General features: G+C 47.2%; 1 protein-coding gene across 4 annotated transcripts in view; it reads right to left on the reverse strand.

Moving 5' to 3' along the window:
- The window catches only part of LOC134536225 (A disintegrin and metalloproteinase with thrombospondin motifs 9), a 236,774-nt gene extending 218,255 nt beyond the window's left edge, over positions 1-18,519 (reverse strand). For 3 of the 4 annotated variants that reach the window (XM_063375900.1, XM_063375902.1, XM_063375901.1), the window contains exon 1: positions 18,236-18,519. In XM_063375900.1, the coding sequence (XP_063231970.1) occupies positions 18,236-18,413 (178 nt within the window). In that variant the 5' untranslated portion in view covers positions 18,414-18,519. The remainder of the gene's footprint in view (positions 1-18,235) is intronic. The other variant, XM_063375899.1, reaches the window with a different exon arrangement.
- Between the last annotated feature and the right edge of the window lie 250 nt (positions 18,520-18,769).

Below are 18,769 nucleotides of genomic sequence, written 5' to 3' on the forward strand. Positions count from 1 at the left end.
ACACTCGGTCCGCCGTGCCACTCCGCGGTGGGCCCTACACTCGGTCCGCCGTGCGACTCCGCGGTGGGCCCTACACTCGGTCCGCCGTGCGACTCCGCGGTGGGCCCTACACTCGGTCCGCCGTGCGACTTCGCGGTGGGCCCTACACTCGGTCCGCCGTGCGACTCCGCGGTGGGCCCTACACTCGGTCCGCCGTGCGACTCCGCGGTGGGCCCTACACTCGGTCCGCCGTGCCACTCCGCGGTGGGCCCTACACTCGGTCCGCCGTGCGACTCCGCGGTGGGCCCTACACTCGGTCCGCCGTGCGACTCCGCGGTGGGCCCTACACTCGGTCCGCAGTAGCTTCTGCCGCTCATGCTCTACCAAGGACAGACCAGGGTCCATGAGGAAGACTTAGTATTTTAAGTGAAAGCGCTCATTAGGAGCTGTGCGACTCACAAACTGTGTTACCATGCCTACCAGGACATTGAAACGAGGCTGAAATAATTTTCATACACTCAAAATATGTACATAAACTACAAATTAAGCTAATAATATCAATATAAAAAAACTTCAAACTTACAACATCTTGTGAAATATTTTAGTGTCAAGACCCGTCTCTACTTATACCACAATCAGCATTTCTTATTTTCACTAATTTATTGTGCTCACTATTTTACGCGAAACAACCTAAGCACATTATATATTTCAAATAAATGTGCTCACGCCAAAGTTTTTTCGAACTACCTCTAACCTACTTGCGCGCGACAAGAAACTCTTGGTCCTGGGTTTAACCATTCGTAAAAAATAAGCCATGCTGCAGTTGTAAATGGTTCATCCCAATACAAAAACAACTTGTGTCGAGCTGCCGTGATGTAGACAATACTCGCGTACCCGAGCACTCGAAATAAACTTTAGGAAACCACTTCAAAAATAAAAATAATTTAGAGGCCCTGTGTACCTTGTCACGCATACGGTGTGCAGAGCTTCAGAAAAAAAAAACACTATTTATAAACTGTTGAAGATATCAGAGTGGCGTCTGTTTACGAAAAGAATTTTAAGACTACGCCTAGAATGGCTGAGTAGTTATGTTTACGTAATTATTTTTCTAAACTGTTATTCAGAATAGTAAAAATGGCTAAAACAGATGTTTTCAGAATAATGACTAAGCATGAAAGATCCGGTACAAGATACTCGAAAGCATTCAAAGTAGTTGCAATGCGCCTTTGTCTTAATTTCTCCGCCGTACAACGTCAAGGTCACCGCTCAACTCAACTCGCATGGTTGCCCCGTGCACGGCGATATGTCTGCTAAACCATCTCAGAGGCGACACCGCGCAGGAAGCACCAGCGAGCGTCACCCTTAACAACCCGCCTCGCCGACACGGACACGCCCCTGACGTGGAAAACAAACACTAAACCAGGGCTTTCCATAACTTAACGTCTTATTGAGTTAAAATAAAAAAAAAGAACACCACGAGTGCCGGGCTTTGAAAAGCTAATTTCAACCATGAACTACTAAAGGCCCAGTTGTTGCTCAGCAGCGGTGCAGTGGGAGCATCAAATAGCGACTGCACACACTTCCGTTGCCAACATGTTTCCCAGAATGCGACAGACGATCTTCCTCCAAGACTGCCTCGCCAGCTCCCCCTCCCCCCCCCCCCCCCCCCAACTCACCGAGAGACCCGGGGTACCCATGAGCCGCCAGTCTGGAAAATAACCGCCCCTGAGAAAACACCGCCGGCGATGTGACGTCACGTGACTGCCGCTACCGCCCACACGAGACACTACCGCCCCTGCATGACTTCACCGTCGGGCTCCGACACCCGGCTCATGCAAGAGGCTATTCACCACCGGCCGCCAAGACCACCCCGGCTCTGCCTAGGAGTCGCTGACCCGGGTGTGCGCCCCGGACAGCTGCGGGAACACGGGCCTGTCGCGTGTGGCAGACTCTCTCGTGATTGTTTCTCATGTATCCATAGGGGCATGCATATTTCGCGAAAAAACACTCCGAGACCAGTAGAAAGTTAAAACACTGTAGCATCAACTGTGTTTCGTGATTGGGTAGTTTCTTCCCGATTTATGTTGATCGTTTCATAACCAATCACAGTAATTCAGTGCGCAAGCAAACGCGTCCTGAATGGCCAGGTCAAATATGGCAACGACTTCTCTCGCAGACGGCCGCCAATCACAAGTAAGGAAACCACTGGTGCGGGTACACCTTTTTGCAATCGATAAGGCGATCAGATTTTTTCGCAAAAAATACATGCCCCTGTGTATCCAGCATCCCCCCGACCCTGGAGTACTAGCGCAGTTCCTGTGGAGCATGCACAAGTTTGTGATAAATGACGAGTCTACATTTAAAAATATGTCTGTACACCTTACCATTACGAACTGATAAAAAAAATTCGCTGTTTCGATGACCTTCAATATATACTACACAGTCCGATGTGTTTACTCGGGCCAATAACTCCAGGATCATCGGCTGCTGACTTTTGAGTCGTCTCAACTTGTTTGCCTGCGCGACGATACTTCTTTGGTTGAGGGTTTCTCATTGGCCCATATTCGAACAGAGCGCCAATAAGTAGCGATGTTTATACGATCTCTACAAATAACGCGTGACCTGCCAAAAAGTGTGGCCCTGTTATCGACCAAGGATCACTCTGCAAAGGCTTGATTACTAAAGGCAGGCAAGTGGGGTAACCAGCACTAAACAACACCTGACAAGGAAGAAGAGGTGAACATCCACCCCGCACAGGTCAGTGGAGGCTAGCCACAGGCAGAGCAGGAGCAGGATAGGGGAGGGGGTAGGGGTTCCGCACATCCGGTGCGGAGCGCGAGGTAGTGGTGGCTGCCGGCTCAGCACTTATGCCCCGCGCGGCGGGCTGTCTGTCCGTCCAGGACAGCCGACACCGCGCCGCGTCAGCACTTCCCAGTTATGCTGCCGCCGCGTCACGCCACTCTGCCTTGCCCGGTACCATGCCTCGCTGTGCCGCGAGCTGAGGTACTGCCTTGCCCGGTACCATGCCTCGCTGTGCCGCGAGCTGAGATACTGCCTTGCCCGGGGTACCGTGCCTCGCTGTGCCGCGAGCTGAGGTACTGCCTTGCCCGGTGCCGTGCCTCACCGCGCTGAGAGCTGAGGTACTGACATGCCCGTGGTACCATGCCTAGCCGCGCTGAGAGCTGAGGTACTGCCTTGCCCGGTACCATGCCTCGCTGTGCCGCGAGCTGAGGTACTGCCTTGCCCGGTACCATGCCTCGCTGTGCCGCGAGCTGAGATACTGCCTTGCCCGGTACCATGCCTCGCTGTGCCGCGAGCTGAGGTACTGCCTTGCCCGGGGTACCGTGCCTCGCTGTGCCGCGAGCTGAGGTACTGCCTTGCCCGGTGCCGTGCCTCACCGCGCTGAGAGCTGAGGTACTGACATGCCCGTGGTACCATGCCTCGCCACGCTGAGAGCTGAGGTACTGCCTTGCCCGGTACCATGCCTCGCTGTGCCGCGAGCTGAGATACTGCCTTGCCCGGTACCATGCCTCGCTGTGCCGCGAGCTGAGGTACTGCCTTGCCCGGGGTACCGTGCCTCGCTGTGCCGCGAGCTGAGGTACTGCCTTGCCCGGTGCCGTGCCTCACCGCGCTGAGAGCTGAGGTACTGACATGCCCGTGGTACCATGCCTCGCCGCGCTGAGAGCTGAGGTACTGCCTTGCCCGTGGTACCGTGCCTCACCGCGCTGAGAGCTGAGGTACTGACATGCCCGTGGTACCGTGCCTCGCCGCGCTGAGAGCTGAGGTACTGCCTTGCCCGGTACCGTGCCTCGCCGCGCCACTTGTTTTAAACCATAGTTTTATGCAGTGGTTGAAACCAGCCAACCCTGGTCGTAGCGATGCGGCTACGTGACCTTGGTTGATTACCCTGGCGCCTCGCCCTGCCCAGACCACTCGCTCACGTGCTCTCGCGCTGACACGCCATTAGTCGAAGGCTAGCCGGCTGCGGGACATTTCAGACAGGGGCACTTTAGCGCGAACACGTCTGATCCGCTAATAGCCCGCCCTAGCGACACTCTGGACCAGGTATTAGCGCGTGTCTCGCCTTCCAAACTGAAGAGTCCGACATGGTGTCGTAACCAGCCACGGGCTAAACCTGTCCTTCCCCAAACACGTGACTGACAGCCGCAACAAGCTTCAGCTGGTACTCGCTCAGTTGATGTCGTTCCAGTATTCCTTATTTTAGTCTTCACGTGGAGACGATGACATTGTAATGGAGGCTGCGGCAAAGGCGCGTACAGCAAGCGAGGGGGGACAGTGACCACAGCGCGTCTCATCCTTAGATTGCACTGCGCATTCAAATGGGCCTTTACTCTCTGTCTCTCTCCAATGCACGGTTTCTGCCATTAGCGCTGTCCTTGTTTCTGTGTGCACTGTTGCCAGATGCACGCCATAGAGCGCAAAAGTTTCAAACACAACTTTGTAATGTAATGCAAATGTTTTAAATTATATACATAAATATTATTTTGTAAAGTAAAATTTGGAATGAGAATTTTTTGTAAATAACATTTTCCTGTTGTATTTTATCAAAAGCATTCTTTTATTTCTCTCTCTGAAATCGGTTACTAACGATTTTTTTTGTTTCTGGGGGATGTAAATAAAAGACGCCATCTATGTTTCATAAGTTTTTTGTTAATAATTTGTTTGTATAATTTAATTTTAAAAGGTTTAGCTATTTTTAGCACAGCGCATACTTGTATGGAATGTCTTGTTATTAATAGTGGCAGCTACAAATAACTTCTATAAAATTACTTGTGTCTAGCATTTAACTTATTTTGTAAGAATGACTAAAAATGTAATAAAGCTGTCAGCACGCCCTATTTAGCGGTCTCAAAAAATCAAGAAACAATATAATTAAAAAAAATGTATATAATACTTTTTATATGATGGTAAACAATTAAGAGTTTTAATATTAATATCAATATGGCAACAGTGAAAGCCATTTACTCTGGACTGCACTCTAAGCGTGAGGCAGACTATACTGTATTCCTTAGAACAGGGTGACTAACTTACCTTTGACTAGTGAGGGTCCGTTACTAACTTTTCAAAAAAAAAAACATAGGGCCAATTCGTATTTTGTACAGTATTTCAAATATCAGCAAAGACCACTTTCCATTCGACATTTACCTGACATTTGCAATTATTTTTTTGTTCGTGAAAGACCGGAAATGAAAGCAAGTGAGGATTGAGAGATCTGAGGCTCCTGATAGCTCTCGCGGCGCTACCTGCTCGTCACCCGCGACACCTGCGGGAAGGCCTCGTGTCCGGGCGGTCCTCGGCAAGCAACAAGTGGTGCTGCAGCGGCGAGGCAGAGCCGTCTCTGTGACGTCACGGCTGCCCAGCGGCCTGGCACTTCGCCCGCTCATGTCATACGCCACATTCCATCCGCGGACGTTAACAGAATGTCCACGCATGATTAGATGAGCAGTTTCATTTCGCGAAAGGCTAGAATCCAAGCGCGTGTAACTTACTGCCGCTTCAGTGATCGGAACACAGTTTGCCTGGAGGACTGTGAGCCAATGAATGACCCCTCAACAAAAGAAGTATCGAATCACAAGCATCCCAGTTTATCAGGTGTCACGAGTCAGTAGCCAATGAGCTGGTGTAATTTTCCCGCGTACATAGAGGATCGTGGAGTCTATCCTAGGGGGTCATCGAAACCACAAATTTTTCCAGTCCCTACGCATGATGTATCCCCTACATCCAAAAGCGAAAACTACTGCGAATACAAACTGGCTAGCAACGATGCTCTTAAATGCTCCACAGGGACTCGACCACACTTTACCCGTGTTATATTATCCCAATTAATAAACGCATTATTTATTAACCATGTTTGGTTACTAGATCCAGACATTCTTCGCGAATAAAATCTGAACGCCCATTACACAGGAGCATGGTATTACTGCGCCAGCGTTCCGTTGTCGTCTGCAAGAGAAGACATTGCCCCATTTGACCGAGCCACTCAGGTATTGGTACTGAGGTATAACTATATGAATTTTAGGCTGTCGTGAAATGAATCCGCGAATTTTTCCGGTCTCTACCAATCACGTATAGATATAGACGCTTCAGTGGTGCAGTGTCTCAGCTAGTCTCGAAATATTTTCGCATAATATATTGACATGTTGCGTGAATGTAGGCTGAAGGTTACTTAACATCACACCCGAAAGACTTAAGTTCAAGCCTCATGACCAGCCCGAACAAATAAAGTTATAAGTAAAGATATTGTTACGTTTTGATAATGTGGGGAGAACTGGGTTTGTAAAGGATAGCCCAATTAGTTTTTTTTACAGTTTTATTGATAAATAATATTTAATTTAAAATAAACTGTACTTAAAAATGTCCGATCACAAATCACTGGTACTTAAAAATGTTTATTCTCAAGTCACTCAAACCGGAGCTATAGTTACGGACTGGAAAAATTTGCTATTTCGATGACCTTTAGGAAGGACTACACAGCCCAGTGTTTACTCGGGCAAATACAGCCAGTTCATTGGCTGCTGACTTGTGAGTCGTCTCAACTGGTTTGCCTGTGATATGATATTTCTTCGGTTGAGGGTTTCTCATTGGCCTATATTCGTCCAGATGAACAGTGAAACAATAGCAAAAGCGGCTTAAATGTATTTTGAATTTTAGCATTCCGCGAATTTTCCCGGTCTCTAGCTACAGTCTGTCGTCAGGTACTGTACTCGGGTACGATGACAGTATATATAGTCATGCAGCACACCCTGTGTTGCCGGGCTGTGATTGGCCGGCACTCCCAGGACACGGGCCGCCCCGGGCACGGTATTTTTAGCGAAGGTGTCGCGGGGACAGTTAGGCCGTTAGGCGCACCCGCCCACGTGACTGCTAACGGTCACACGTGTGCACTACCATCCGCAAGCTACTTGAGGCGCGCGTGTACCATAGTTCTGGCGCCTCGCCCACCGACACGGTACAACTGCCATAACTAGAGACCGGAAAAATTCGCGGATTCATTTCACGACAGCCTGAAATTCAAATAGTTATACCTCAGTGCTGCCTCTGCTATTGGCTCACAACTCACCTGGACGACTCTAAGCGAGAAACACTCAACTGAAGCTGTGTCGAATCACAGGCCACTACGTTGGGACACCTTCACAAGACAGCAGCCAATGAGAGGATGGCATTATTGACCGAGTGTACGTAGAACTATAAAGTTCATCCTAGAGATAATTGAACCCGCGAATTTTTCCGGTCCCTAACCATAACTACGGCCTACACGCCGTACATATGGCATACACCATAATTTTCCTCCGTTCGAGGAAAAGGTGTAGGGGGGTTTAAACCTCGCTCAGCTATGCAAATAAACATTTAAGAAGGAAGTAAGACATTTTAAGATAACACTTGGCGACAGAAGGTTGATCGGCTCTTAGATGGGGTAATGATAACTCCGATGCTATATTGTTTTCTTTTTATTTAACCTTGGTCCACCTAGATAACAAAGGCGTAGTAACAATACACATTCAAAACAAAAGAGTGAGAACGGATTTTTTCTTGCTGTAATAAATTAAGTTAAACCATCGTTTTTAATAACAAATAAACGCAAAATAGTTTCCACTCCATTGAAAGGTAGGCTACAAGAAATCCTCCACGTTGCACAGGCTCAAGGTTAACTCCTGCCAGGGTAGTGATATAACAGGTTTTGGCTAGCCATCACTGAGGAAATTCTGAAGAGAAGCGATCACTGCCACTATAACTACCTGTATTAGGACAAGTTTAGTTTAGTAGTTTAGCTACCTCCAACGAGAATTTTTTTTTTGTACAAGTTTGTTCAAAGATATCTAATGCGTAGAGACCTGTAAAATTCGCGGATTCATTCCGCGATAGGATAGAGTCCCAATACTTTTGACATTATTTACCGTTTATCTGAAGGACTCTGGGCCGATGAAAAATCTTTAACAGAAGAATTAGCGAATCACGATCATTCCAGTTAACAGGTGTTACGAGTCGGTAACCAATCAGCAGATGTAATTTGCACGAGTGCATAGAGGATCATGGAGTCTATCCTTTAGGGATTTGAAATCGCTAATTTTACAGGTCTCTACTAATGCGTCATGTTATAAAACGTTCAACCATGGAATGATTATACCACGTAGGTATTTTTAATTCTGTCTGACTGGCCGGACACCGTCTCTAGCAGCCTCGTAACAAATGTAACAATAACGTGACATACTGGTGGCAGTTGTGCGTGTCGCGGGAGCAGCTTCGCGGTGCATCGAGCCCAGCGGTGCCAGCTGTCTGGGAGAGTAGCTCGGCGGTACTCAGCCGGTACACCGGCATGGTCACTGGGTTCCTCCGAGCTGGGACCTGCAGTTGTCCTGCACGTCCGCCAGGGAGCAGGGGCGCTGGGTCTGCGAGACCGAACACGTGGCGTGTTGCCCCACCGCGCCTGGCCGGGGGACCGACGGCCCGTGGTTTACTGCCCTCGGCTGCCAGGGACGTTGCCCCAGCGCCGATCACTCTGTTCCCAGGGCAACTGCGCAACCCCGGTCCACGCCAGGGTTGCGGCAATGGCCGATGAATAGAGACCGGAAAAATTCGCGGATTCATTTCAAGACAGCCTAAAATTCAAATAGTTATACCTCAGTGCTGCCTCTGCTTTTGGCTCACAACTCACCTGGATGACTCTGGGCCAGTGAGAAACTCTCAACCGAAGCTGTGTCGAATCACAGGCCGCTACATTGGGACACCTTCACAAGACAGCAGCCAATGAGAGGGTGGCATTTGACTGAAAGCGCGGCCTCGAGGCCCACTCCACTACTGCAGTGTCCAAGTGTGGTATTAAGGCATTGTTGTATCATGTCCATATTTGGGCCCCATATGCATATAAGAATCAGAAATATTTAATATATACAGAAAATTTTCCATGAGACATAGTTCTGACATCAAAAATGTTTCACAGACACGCTTTTAAAAGTGCAGGGCCCAGGGAGGGGACTTCTTGAGTCCAGGAGGACGTTGTCGAAAGCGGATGGATACAAGTAAGTGCGATTCGACGCAGCACACTTGAACATTCGAACTGGAATTCTGAATTTAATTTTTTTTTTCGGTAAGACCTCGCCGAACCGGTATAAGTCTGCCCAAATAAGGAAGAGCCCAGCAGATATTTTATTCACAAAGACACCTGCTAATAATGACGCGGAAGATGCAGGATTACACGTAAAAAGTACTGTTAAGTTAAACCAGTCATCAAAATATCCTGCAATATCTGGGCCACTGCCGTGAAATGCACCGGTCTTTAAAGAAAAAAAATTAATTACTGCACGCCTTCGTTATGTATATGGCCAAATGGGAGGAATTATGATTTCAGACAAATATCTGTTTTTAAAAAAAACTGTTCACGGGATCGTTTGCGCAAGACTGCATATTCTTCTCACTATTGTGGTTGACGGATAGTTGTTTACATGGCGTAGTTACTGTAGTCACTTCCTGATGAGTCACGGGCGTCGTGCAACACAACCGCCGCGCACGTAACGAGCCCATAAGCGAACAAACACAGCAGGCATGAAGAGCGGCGATAAACCAGTGGCTGCAGAGACGGCAAACAGCACTCAAGGAGGATTATATTCTCGCGCGTGCCAGTAAACGGACGCGGGAGGCTCATTGGCTTGGTGCATTCTGCAGTCGCGGAGTCTTTGTTTGTCTTGGCCACACAAGACGGCCAACTGCACCCGGTTTACGGCCGACATAAAAACCCACGGCCGCACGTAAAAGAAACAATCCCGGGACCGCCGCGGGCGCACGAGAGCAGCCGGCCAGTTGGCGCGCATCCCCGGAGCACCTGCCCCGTCCGAGCTTCCGGGAGACATCAGCAGCGGACACTCCGGGAACCAGGCCCCACATGTCCTCACTTCTGATCACTGCTAGGGCCGCGCAGATCCCGAGACCAGCTGGAAGTCAAAACACTGTAGCATCGTCTGCGTTTCGTGATTGGTAGACACCGGAAAAATTCGAGGATTCATTTCACGACAGCCTAAATATCATATAGTTATACCTAGAGACCGGAAAAATTTGCGGATTCATTTCGTGATAGGCTGAAATTCAAACATGTGTACAATTCTGCTGGTTCTGATATTGGCTCGCAGTTTAAATGGAGCTCTCTGGGCCAATGAGAGACTACCGACCAAAGAAGCGTCGAATCACAAGCTACCCAGTGGAGACGCCTCACAAATTAGTACCCAATGAACACGCGTGTTTACTTAAGAAATGCAGAGGATAATGGAGGCTATCCTAGAGTTCATTGAATCCGCGAATTTTTCCGATCCCTAGTTATACCTTAGTGCTGCCTCTGCTATCGGCTCACAACTCACCTGGACGACTCTGGGCCGGTGAGAAACTCTCAACCGAAGCTGTGTCGAATCACAGGCCACTACGTTGGGACACCTTCACAAGACAGCAGCCAATGAGAGGGTGACATTTGACCGAGTGTACGTAGAACTAGAGGTCATTGAACCCGCGAATTTTTCCGGTCCCTAGTGATTGGGCGAGTAGTTTCTTTCAGGTGCGCGTCTACTGTTAGAACACCAGTCACCGTGATTCAGTCAGGCGAATGAGGCGACGACTTCTCTCGCAGACGGCCCGCCGACTGCCAGAGAGAAACAGCTGGCGCGGGTATACCACGTTGCAGTCTAATGGGCGTTCGGATTTTTTTTCTTGGAAAAATGTCTACCTTCGTCGCGCGCGAGCAAGTTGCACACCCTGCTGTTTCTCGGCGCGTCGAGCCACCTCTATTCTCCGCGCGAGATTGGTAGAGGGTTCAGCGACCTCCAGGATAGACTCCACGATCCCCTGCATGCCCGGAAAAACGTCACCTCTTCATTGGCTGTGGCTAGGGCCATGCATTTTTCGCGAGAAAAAAAAAACCTGAACGTCTATACTAGACTGCAACAAGGTACATCCGCACCAGCGGTTTACGTCTGCAGAGAGAAGTCGTTGCCTTATCTGACCGAGCCACTCAGGACGCGTTTGATTTCGCACTGACTTAATGTGATTGGTGTCGTGACAATCGACACGTGCCTGATAGAAAATCCACCCAATCACGGAACACAGGCGGTGCTACATTGCTTTGACTTTCAGCTGGTCTCGGAATCTTTTCGCGAAATATGCATGCCCCTAACTGTGGCTTCTCAACTGGGTGACTTGTGATGCGGTACTTCTCTGATCGTGGGTTACTCACTGGCCTCGGGAGCTGGTGGCCTCGGGGGGTGGGGGGGGGGGGGCGTCTGCCCCTGAACCCGCCGCGCCGACCTTGCTCCCCCCCCCCATCCACCCTGACCCCAGCAGGACAGAGCGGCGGCTAGGGCCAGACACAGAGAGCTCACTCACAGGCTAAACATCACTCTTTTTTTCTTCTCTCTCAGAAATCGGTAGGGACTGGAAAAATTCGTGGTTTCGATGACCTCTAGTCTAGACTCTACGATCCTCCATGTGCTCATTGGCTACTGACTCGTGACACCTGCTAAACTGGGATGCTTGTGATTAGATACTTCTTACGTTGAGGGGTCATTCATTGGCTCACAGTCCTTCAGGCAAACTGTGTTCCGATCACTGAAGCGGCGATAAGTTACACGCACTTGGATTCTAGCCTATCGCGAAATGAAGCCGCGATTTTTTCCGGTCTCTAGAAATCGGTTACTAAACGATTCTGAACTACCATCCACACAGCAGAAAACCAAATAAATTTTGTTTTGTCCCCGTACAATTTCAGGATCTAGGTTGTTTTACCGAATTCTTCGGGTTCAGGATCTAGAGAATTATAATACATGTATACGTTTCAATAAAATATTGTCGAATTTTTGTTTTTGTGTTTTATATTCGCGCAAAAAAATTAAGGCTTTTTGTAAGATTTTGCTGAAGATAAAAGGTAGTGTTCGTTGATGATCTAAAAGAATTTTAGGTTAACCTAGATGTTTGCACAATACTTAACCATCGTCGGCTCGTAAAATAGCGATATTAATCCACATAAATGCCCATCTAATGCAATACACACAAATTTACTTTATTGAAAGTGGTAGCTAATACCGCAAATACATAAAAAGAAATGTACCATTAACTTTGTGCCTTCAATAATGGGCTGATACATTCAAACATGCATGGGCAAAAAAAATTAACATAAATGTTGGTATTTAAACATAAAGGTTTATCGAGGTCTCCCGATTCCTTTAAAATTCAAACGCTATAAATTATTCAATAGCTATACTTCCTCTGTATTATTTTAAATACATCAGACAGGTTATGCAAAACAAAAAGATCTTTTGATGAGCGCGATTTAAAAATTCAAGGACTCCAACCTGTAACATTAGTTGATTCGCACCTTTATTTAAAAATATATATATTAAAAGTTTTTTTTAACATCAAAATGTTGTACGAGTCAAAATAATTATATTAATCAAGGGTAATTACGTAGTAACGCCACCGCAGCAGAAGTTGCGCTAATGCGCCAATAAAGAGCCATCTTGTTGTTCGCACGCGCACGCAGTTATCTTTCTTATTCCTTGTTGCATTGTTTGCTGATTTTTGACGCCATTTTTTAGTGCTACGAATATGCGTATTTGGGATTTGCCAAAAACAGAACACGATGCAGGTTAGGGCCATGGAAACTCAACGTTGTTTTTCTGTACCCGCATACAATTCCCGACTTCACTGCAATCTATGAATCTACAAAAGAAGTAACGTGATCGAAAGTGCGTGACGAAGGAATGTATTAAAAAAAAAAACCTATTGTCAACGGAGGCACTAGGTCTCGCATAGTAGAGTATTAATAACAACAATAACAAACGCTCAAGACTCGTTTATTGCCAGGATGCTTGATACAATTCCAGAGCTGTTGAAATGTTATTTCTGTAATTAAAACAGTTCTTGTTTACATTATGGATTATATTATACTAGCTAATTAAATTTTCTTCAATTATTATAGAAGCCATCTCAGGTGGTAACACATAAATGTAAAAATAAACACAATTACATACAATATTTGATAATAATTTATTACAAATAATTATTTTTATATTATATAAATAATTATCTATTATTTAATTCATAAATTTTATTCCGCCGTGAACATTACAATCATTGTTTACCTTTAAGTATCAACGATCTCTATGAATGGCAGAAAGAAGCAGCTAGCGACAGTGGCGCTATCTCTCGCGCGGATGTGAACCGCTACTTGGGTGCGCGCGGTGTAATTGCAGTCCCGGGCTGCCAGACGCGTGCCGCTGACCCTGAGAGGCTGGTCCATGGGAGGGGGGGAGGGGGGCACGTCATGTCCCCCCCCCCCCCCCGCCCCCGCCACCGGGCTCCTGCGCGACCAGACGCAGCCGCTAGCCGCGCCTCCCGACCAGGCTTCCCACGCCCCGCTTCCCCCGCCACCATGGGACCCAACACCACGCAGCCTGTACTGCCATCAGACACGCCTTAGAGGACCACCAGGCCCGCCCAGAGCACGAACAGCGTGTATATCTAGGGACCGGAAAAATTCGCAGTTTCCATGACCCCTATGATAAGACTCCACGATCCTCTATGCACGCGGGAGAAATCACACCAGCTCATTGGCTACTGACTCGTGACACCTGCTAACTAGGATGCTTGTGATTCGATACTTATTACGTCGAGGGTCATTCACTGGCTCACAGTCTTTCAGGCAAACTGTGTTCCAATCACTGAAGCGGCGATAAGTTACACGCACTTGGATTCTAGCCTATCGCGAAATGAAACCGCGAATTTTTCCGGTCTCAGCGAATCGCTAGGGTGTGTCAGACCGTCAGGATACACTCGACATTCCTCTACACACGAGGGACCGCCAATCCTGCAGCCCTATGCGCGTCTGGAGTTCTGCCTGCGGTTAGAAACTACCTGACGTTAACTCATTTGAAGGGCCGTATCTTCCCCGCGTAAATATTCCCAGACCTCCTGTTTTATCAAAACATTTGTAACTTTGACGGCGTATCGTCATTGGCTGGGTTTATTTCAGGCGCACGTCTACCGTCGGCGCACCAATCACAATCCATCCAGAGCTGAATGCCGCGGCCAAACAGGGCAATGACCTCTCTTGCAGACGGCCGCCAATCACAAGGGAATAATAAATAGATAGCGCGCGCATGCCTTATCGCAGTCGAATAAGCGATCAGTGTGTTTTTTTTTTTTTGCGGAAAAAAATGCATGCCTTTATTTATTAGTGATTCGTGGTTACACAGAGAGTCAAGTATTTTCCAACCGTAAACTTTCGTAGCGCTTATACGTTAGTTACGAACTCCCGGGAGACCCTTTCTTATTTGACACAGAAAAAGTCTTGGAAATATAACATGAACGCAGTTTCTATAGGCATAACCGGATATACACACTGTTAGGAATAGCAGTTAATTTACACACTTTTCAACAAAGAATTCACCATAAATAAATCAAGAGATCTTCTTAATTTCAGATGAACTAGGTCTTCGTAGAAATAAAGTCGCATTTTTTGACTTCCGAGATTTGTTTAGCATAAGGTTGTACCAAATTTGAATGTTCTGCTTACATACCAAGATTATTCTGCGGATTTTTTGTTTAAAGCAAGTGAACTTTGTGCGCGTAAATTTAAGAACACTGGATAATTCGTAACCAGCATTCTTCGAAAAATTCAAGGTGAAAATATTTAACAGTGTGGTTAGTTCATTATAGTTAACAAGGACTTTGCTTCTAAACTAAACGAAAAATCATATTCCCATTAAATGATTATTTTACCCATCCTGTTAAAAGATATCTAAGAAAATGTTGTAGGCCCTTAAGGCTGTAGCAGAAATTTAATTTCTATTTAAGTGTATGTGTAAAATATTGTTTCTTTTGAAGGGTAAACAACTGTAATGAGCTCCAACTAATTAAATTAATTATTAGTAATTATATCAAATTATTTTGTCGCCTTCTCAGCCCACTAATTTTAAAGCTACATTCGTTAGAGCAAACTATCATATTTTATTTCGAAATTTGGTGAATTTATTTTGTTTTAATATTCCACTGCAAAGCCACCAGCAAATTTAATATAAAATGATTTCATTCATCCAATTAAAATAAATGACATAAAGAAACCACACATATTAAGTTGAAGCTTGAAGAAAGTGCAGTAAACTTGCCATCTCGTCTTCGCCTTGTAGGAACTGTGAGAGGCTGTTCGACACGTAACAAGGTCTAACAAGGAAACATTGCCTACGCGCGGTATGGCATCATCTCAAGCGACTATACTTGAGATGGTTTTATCCCCTTTGTGGTCCTCAAACCACAACCCTCGATACTTCGAAATTCTTATACGGTACTGAGCATAAGGATATATATATATATATATATATATATAAATGTTTTTTTTTTTTTTGCAAAAATATCAAGTAGATTTATTTTCTGGAATACAACAACCTACATGACTCAAGACCTTCCTCGGACATATTAGCTACGTGTTATTAGGGCTGTAATAACACTAAGCTTGTAAGGGTCGACGGGGACCGTGGTCGGGCCTGGGGCGTAAGTGCGTGAGATGCTCCAGGGGCGAGGCTCTGACGGACACACAGCCACCGGACCACGGGTTCACTGGGTCCCGGTGTGATGTAGGCGTCAGCAGTGCTGATAGTCTCAGGGCTCAGGACACAGCCAACTGTCTGGTCAGCTGAGTGGAGGTTACAGGGCTGAGGCGGTGACTATGCTGGGTTGGTGGCCCCAGCCGCTCGTCATTGCCGAAGCTCTACTATCCTCCCGATCAACAACAGGGAACGATCCCTAACAGTTCTGTTTTAAATAACCTCTGGAATGTTATTAAATGAGAACTGGAATGTTACTCCCACCCTACGCTATTAGGGCGCATATATGTGGGAGGGGAACGCGAGAACGCCGGCCGCAAGGTCGGGATAATCTGACACGCAGTCTTCCCGTCGCGCGAGACCCGAGCGGTGACCGTAACACTAGAAGCGGAGAGATGAAGATGCGAGATCCTCGACTGCTATCGAGAATCTGCACCGGGCGTGGCTGGCCTAAAAAATTCAATCTAAAAACACGCGTTTGGAAATGAAATGCAAATCTTCCACCCAGAGCGTATCTTTGAATGATTTTTTTTTTTTCGTAAACAGATAACACTCGGATTATGTTGAGCAGTTTTCTAATCGCCAAGGGCGTAGGAACCGGGGGGGACAGGGGGGACGTGTCCCCCTGAACTTTTTGGGTGGAGGGGACTGTACCCCCCAATTTTCTAGACCGTGATATTTTTATTTTATAATATTATTCTGACCAACTTAATTTGTTATTTCTTCACTCATCAAATTTTATCTTAAGGAAACAATAATAATTTTAACATCGATGTATCCAATGGTTAGATACAAAAACTGCTTAAAAAGCGCTATTTTGCACTTTTAAAATCAAAATTTTCCGGTGGAGGACCCCCGGGCTCCCCGTCTTAGTAAGAGGGGAATGGGTTTACATGACATCAAAATCATTATTTGTCCCCCCCAACATTATGAACTCAGCTACGCCAATGCTAATCGCCTGGTTACACGTGGGCCCTCGAGGAGAATACACGTGCGTGCGACAGCCAGCAGTCCCGTGCAGTTGGTTCAGCCTCTAGTTTACTTCCGTGTGGTCAGGGCCTGATCGACCCTTAGGCTAATTAGGCTGCGGCCTAGGGCGCGAGGATCAGGATCGTGTCTTCGCATGCACTGTTAATCTAGCGTCATTGCCTCTACCCTACATATTTCAACTAGACCGAGACCAAAAAACACTAAAACTGAATGCGCTGTGAACTGAAAAAGCTTGGGACTCCCTGATTTTTAACAAATAAATTTTGAAATATTTTAAAAAGCGCGCGTAAAACAAACACTGGCTTGTCACCTGGCGGGGGCGCGTCCTCGTAATTAGCCCGGGGCGGTCAGAACTCCTGGTCAGTCGCTGCGTGTCGTCGCGACCAGGACGAGACAAGTCGCGTATAGGTGCTTGTCTCGCTGCAGTGTCTCGCCTGCCCGCGTGCGACGACCAGTGTCTCAAATACTGGCAACTGAACCTTGTCTGTCTCCACCCGCACACACTGCCATCTCATGGTAGACTATACTGAACAAATCGATTGTCACTTTTTTTTTTTTTTTAAAGCTAGAACGGAGCGAGGAACTACAATACTATCAGTCTCGCATATTAAGACTATTAATAATAATAATGAACGCCTCAAAACTTTTTTTTATTGCCAGGATTTTTCGATGATATTTCAAAACGCTGAGTTTTTTTTTTTTCGTTACGAAAACGGTTTATCTTTACATGATGGACTATATATTATATCTGCTCATTTCATTATAGTCAGTTATTATAGAAGCAATGAAGTGGTTAACACATTACCGTAATAAAAAAAACACATTTAACAAAAATATTAATTTTTTTTTTACAATTATTTATTATTAAATTCCGTCACAAACATTTCAATTGCTATGTGATTGTGATTGTCGGCGCTCTTGTGTGGATGTCTGCTCGGGCAGACGCACGGCCGGCGCCCCGGGACCGCAGAGCACGTGTGGCCGAGGACACTGCCCCAGCACCGCCGCCTGGACTCTCAGCCTCGTGTGCCAACACAGCGGCGATCACGTGCGTGCGAGGTGGGAGCAGTTTTCAAATAACCACAGGGCCGGTGCAAGGTAAACTGGCGAAAAACCTTAAAGCCTTCCCCAACCGGACACCCCAAAAAAATTTTTTCGTTGCCTCAAAATACATCACGTAAACCTAAGATTTTGTCAACAATCAAATGTAAGCAGGCTTGTGATTTTTTTTTAACTTTTTTACTTATCACAAATCATAAACAGGTCACCGTGGACTTTAAATAATTACTTATATCAATATAAACATTCCAAAGTGTTACAAGAATTCCATTTTCATCTAGTTTCAATGATCGTTAAACATATTGTATCAGCTGTTATGTGTCGTGCTGCGCCGCCCCCAGCTACTTGGCGCCCTGGGCGGTTGCCTGGTTCGCCTGTGTGGACGCGCCGGCCCTGGATAACCAATCACGAAGAGTGCCACTATTCCGGACTAGATGACATCGGACCCTGTCGTGTTCACCGAAAGTGGGTAATTCTATATATATATATATATATATATATATATATATATATATATATATATATATATATTAAAATGAAACTTTTATTTTGATCTTAACACTTGTGCACACGTAGATCTGAGTGTTATAAACGAGTGTGCGGACGCTCACCTCTGGCCGTGTCGGCGGCGGGCGGGGGCGGGGGCGGGGGCGGCGGCGGCGGCGGCGGCGCGGACCGGAACAGCCCCGCCCCCACGCCCGCCCACAGCAGCACGATCAGCAGCACCAGCAGCAGCACGGCGCTGGCCGCCGCGATGCCCACGGCGCGCTGGGACACGCGCGACGTCATGGCACGGGACTCTCGCCCTTCAGCACGCCACCATGCCACCACTCGCTGCCACTCGCTGCCACTCGGCGCGCCAGCCTCGCACGGACTGCCTGCGAGCCGGCCTCCGCGGGCCTTTTCCCGCCCGCGGCGCCGCTCGGCCATCCTCGGCCGTCCTCGGCCGTCCTCGGCCCTCCCCACCCCGCGACCTCGCGCGCAGTGCCGCCAACCGCCGCTCCTCCCGCCCTTACGTAACTGTCCCGGCTGCACGTCTGCGGGGATATATTAACCTCGACATCTTCGTAACTAAATTATACAATAGAAAATATAAATTTTAAAAACCAAATTTTTTCACATTTACTTAGTTTTAAACCACGGCC

The sequence above is a fragment of the Bacillus rossius genome, chromosome 10 (genome assembly GCF_032445375.1).
Source record: "Bacillus rossius redtenbacheri isolate Brsri chromosome 10, Brsri_v3, whole genome shotgun sequence".
Taxonomy (NCBI): domain Eukaryota; kingdom Metazoa; phylum Arthropoda; class Insecta; order Phasmatodea; family Bacillidae; genus Bacillus; species Bacillus rossius.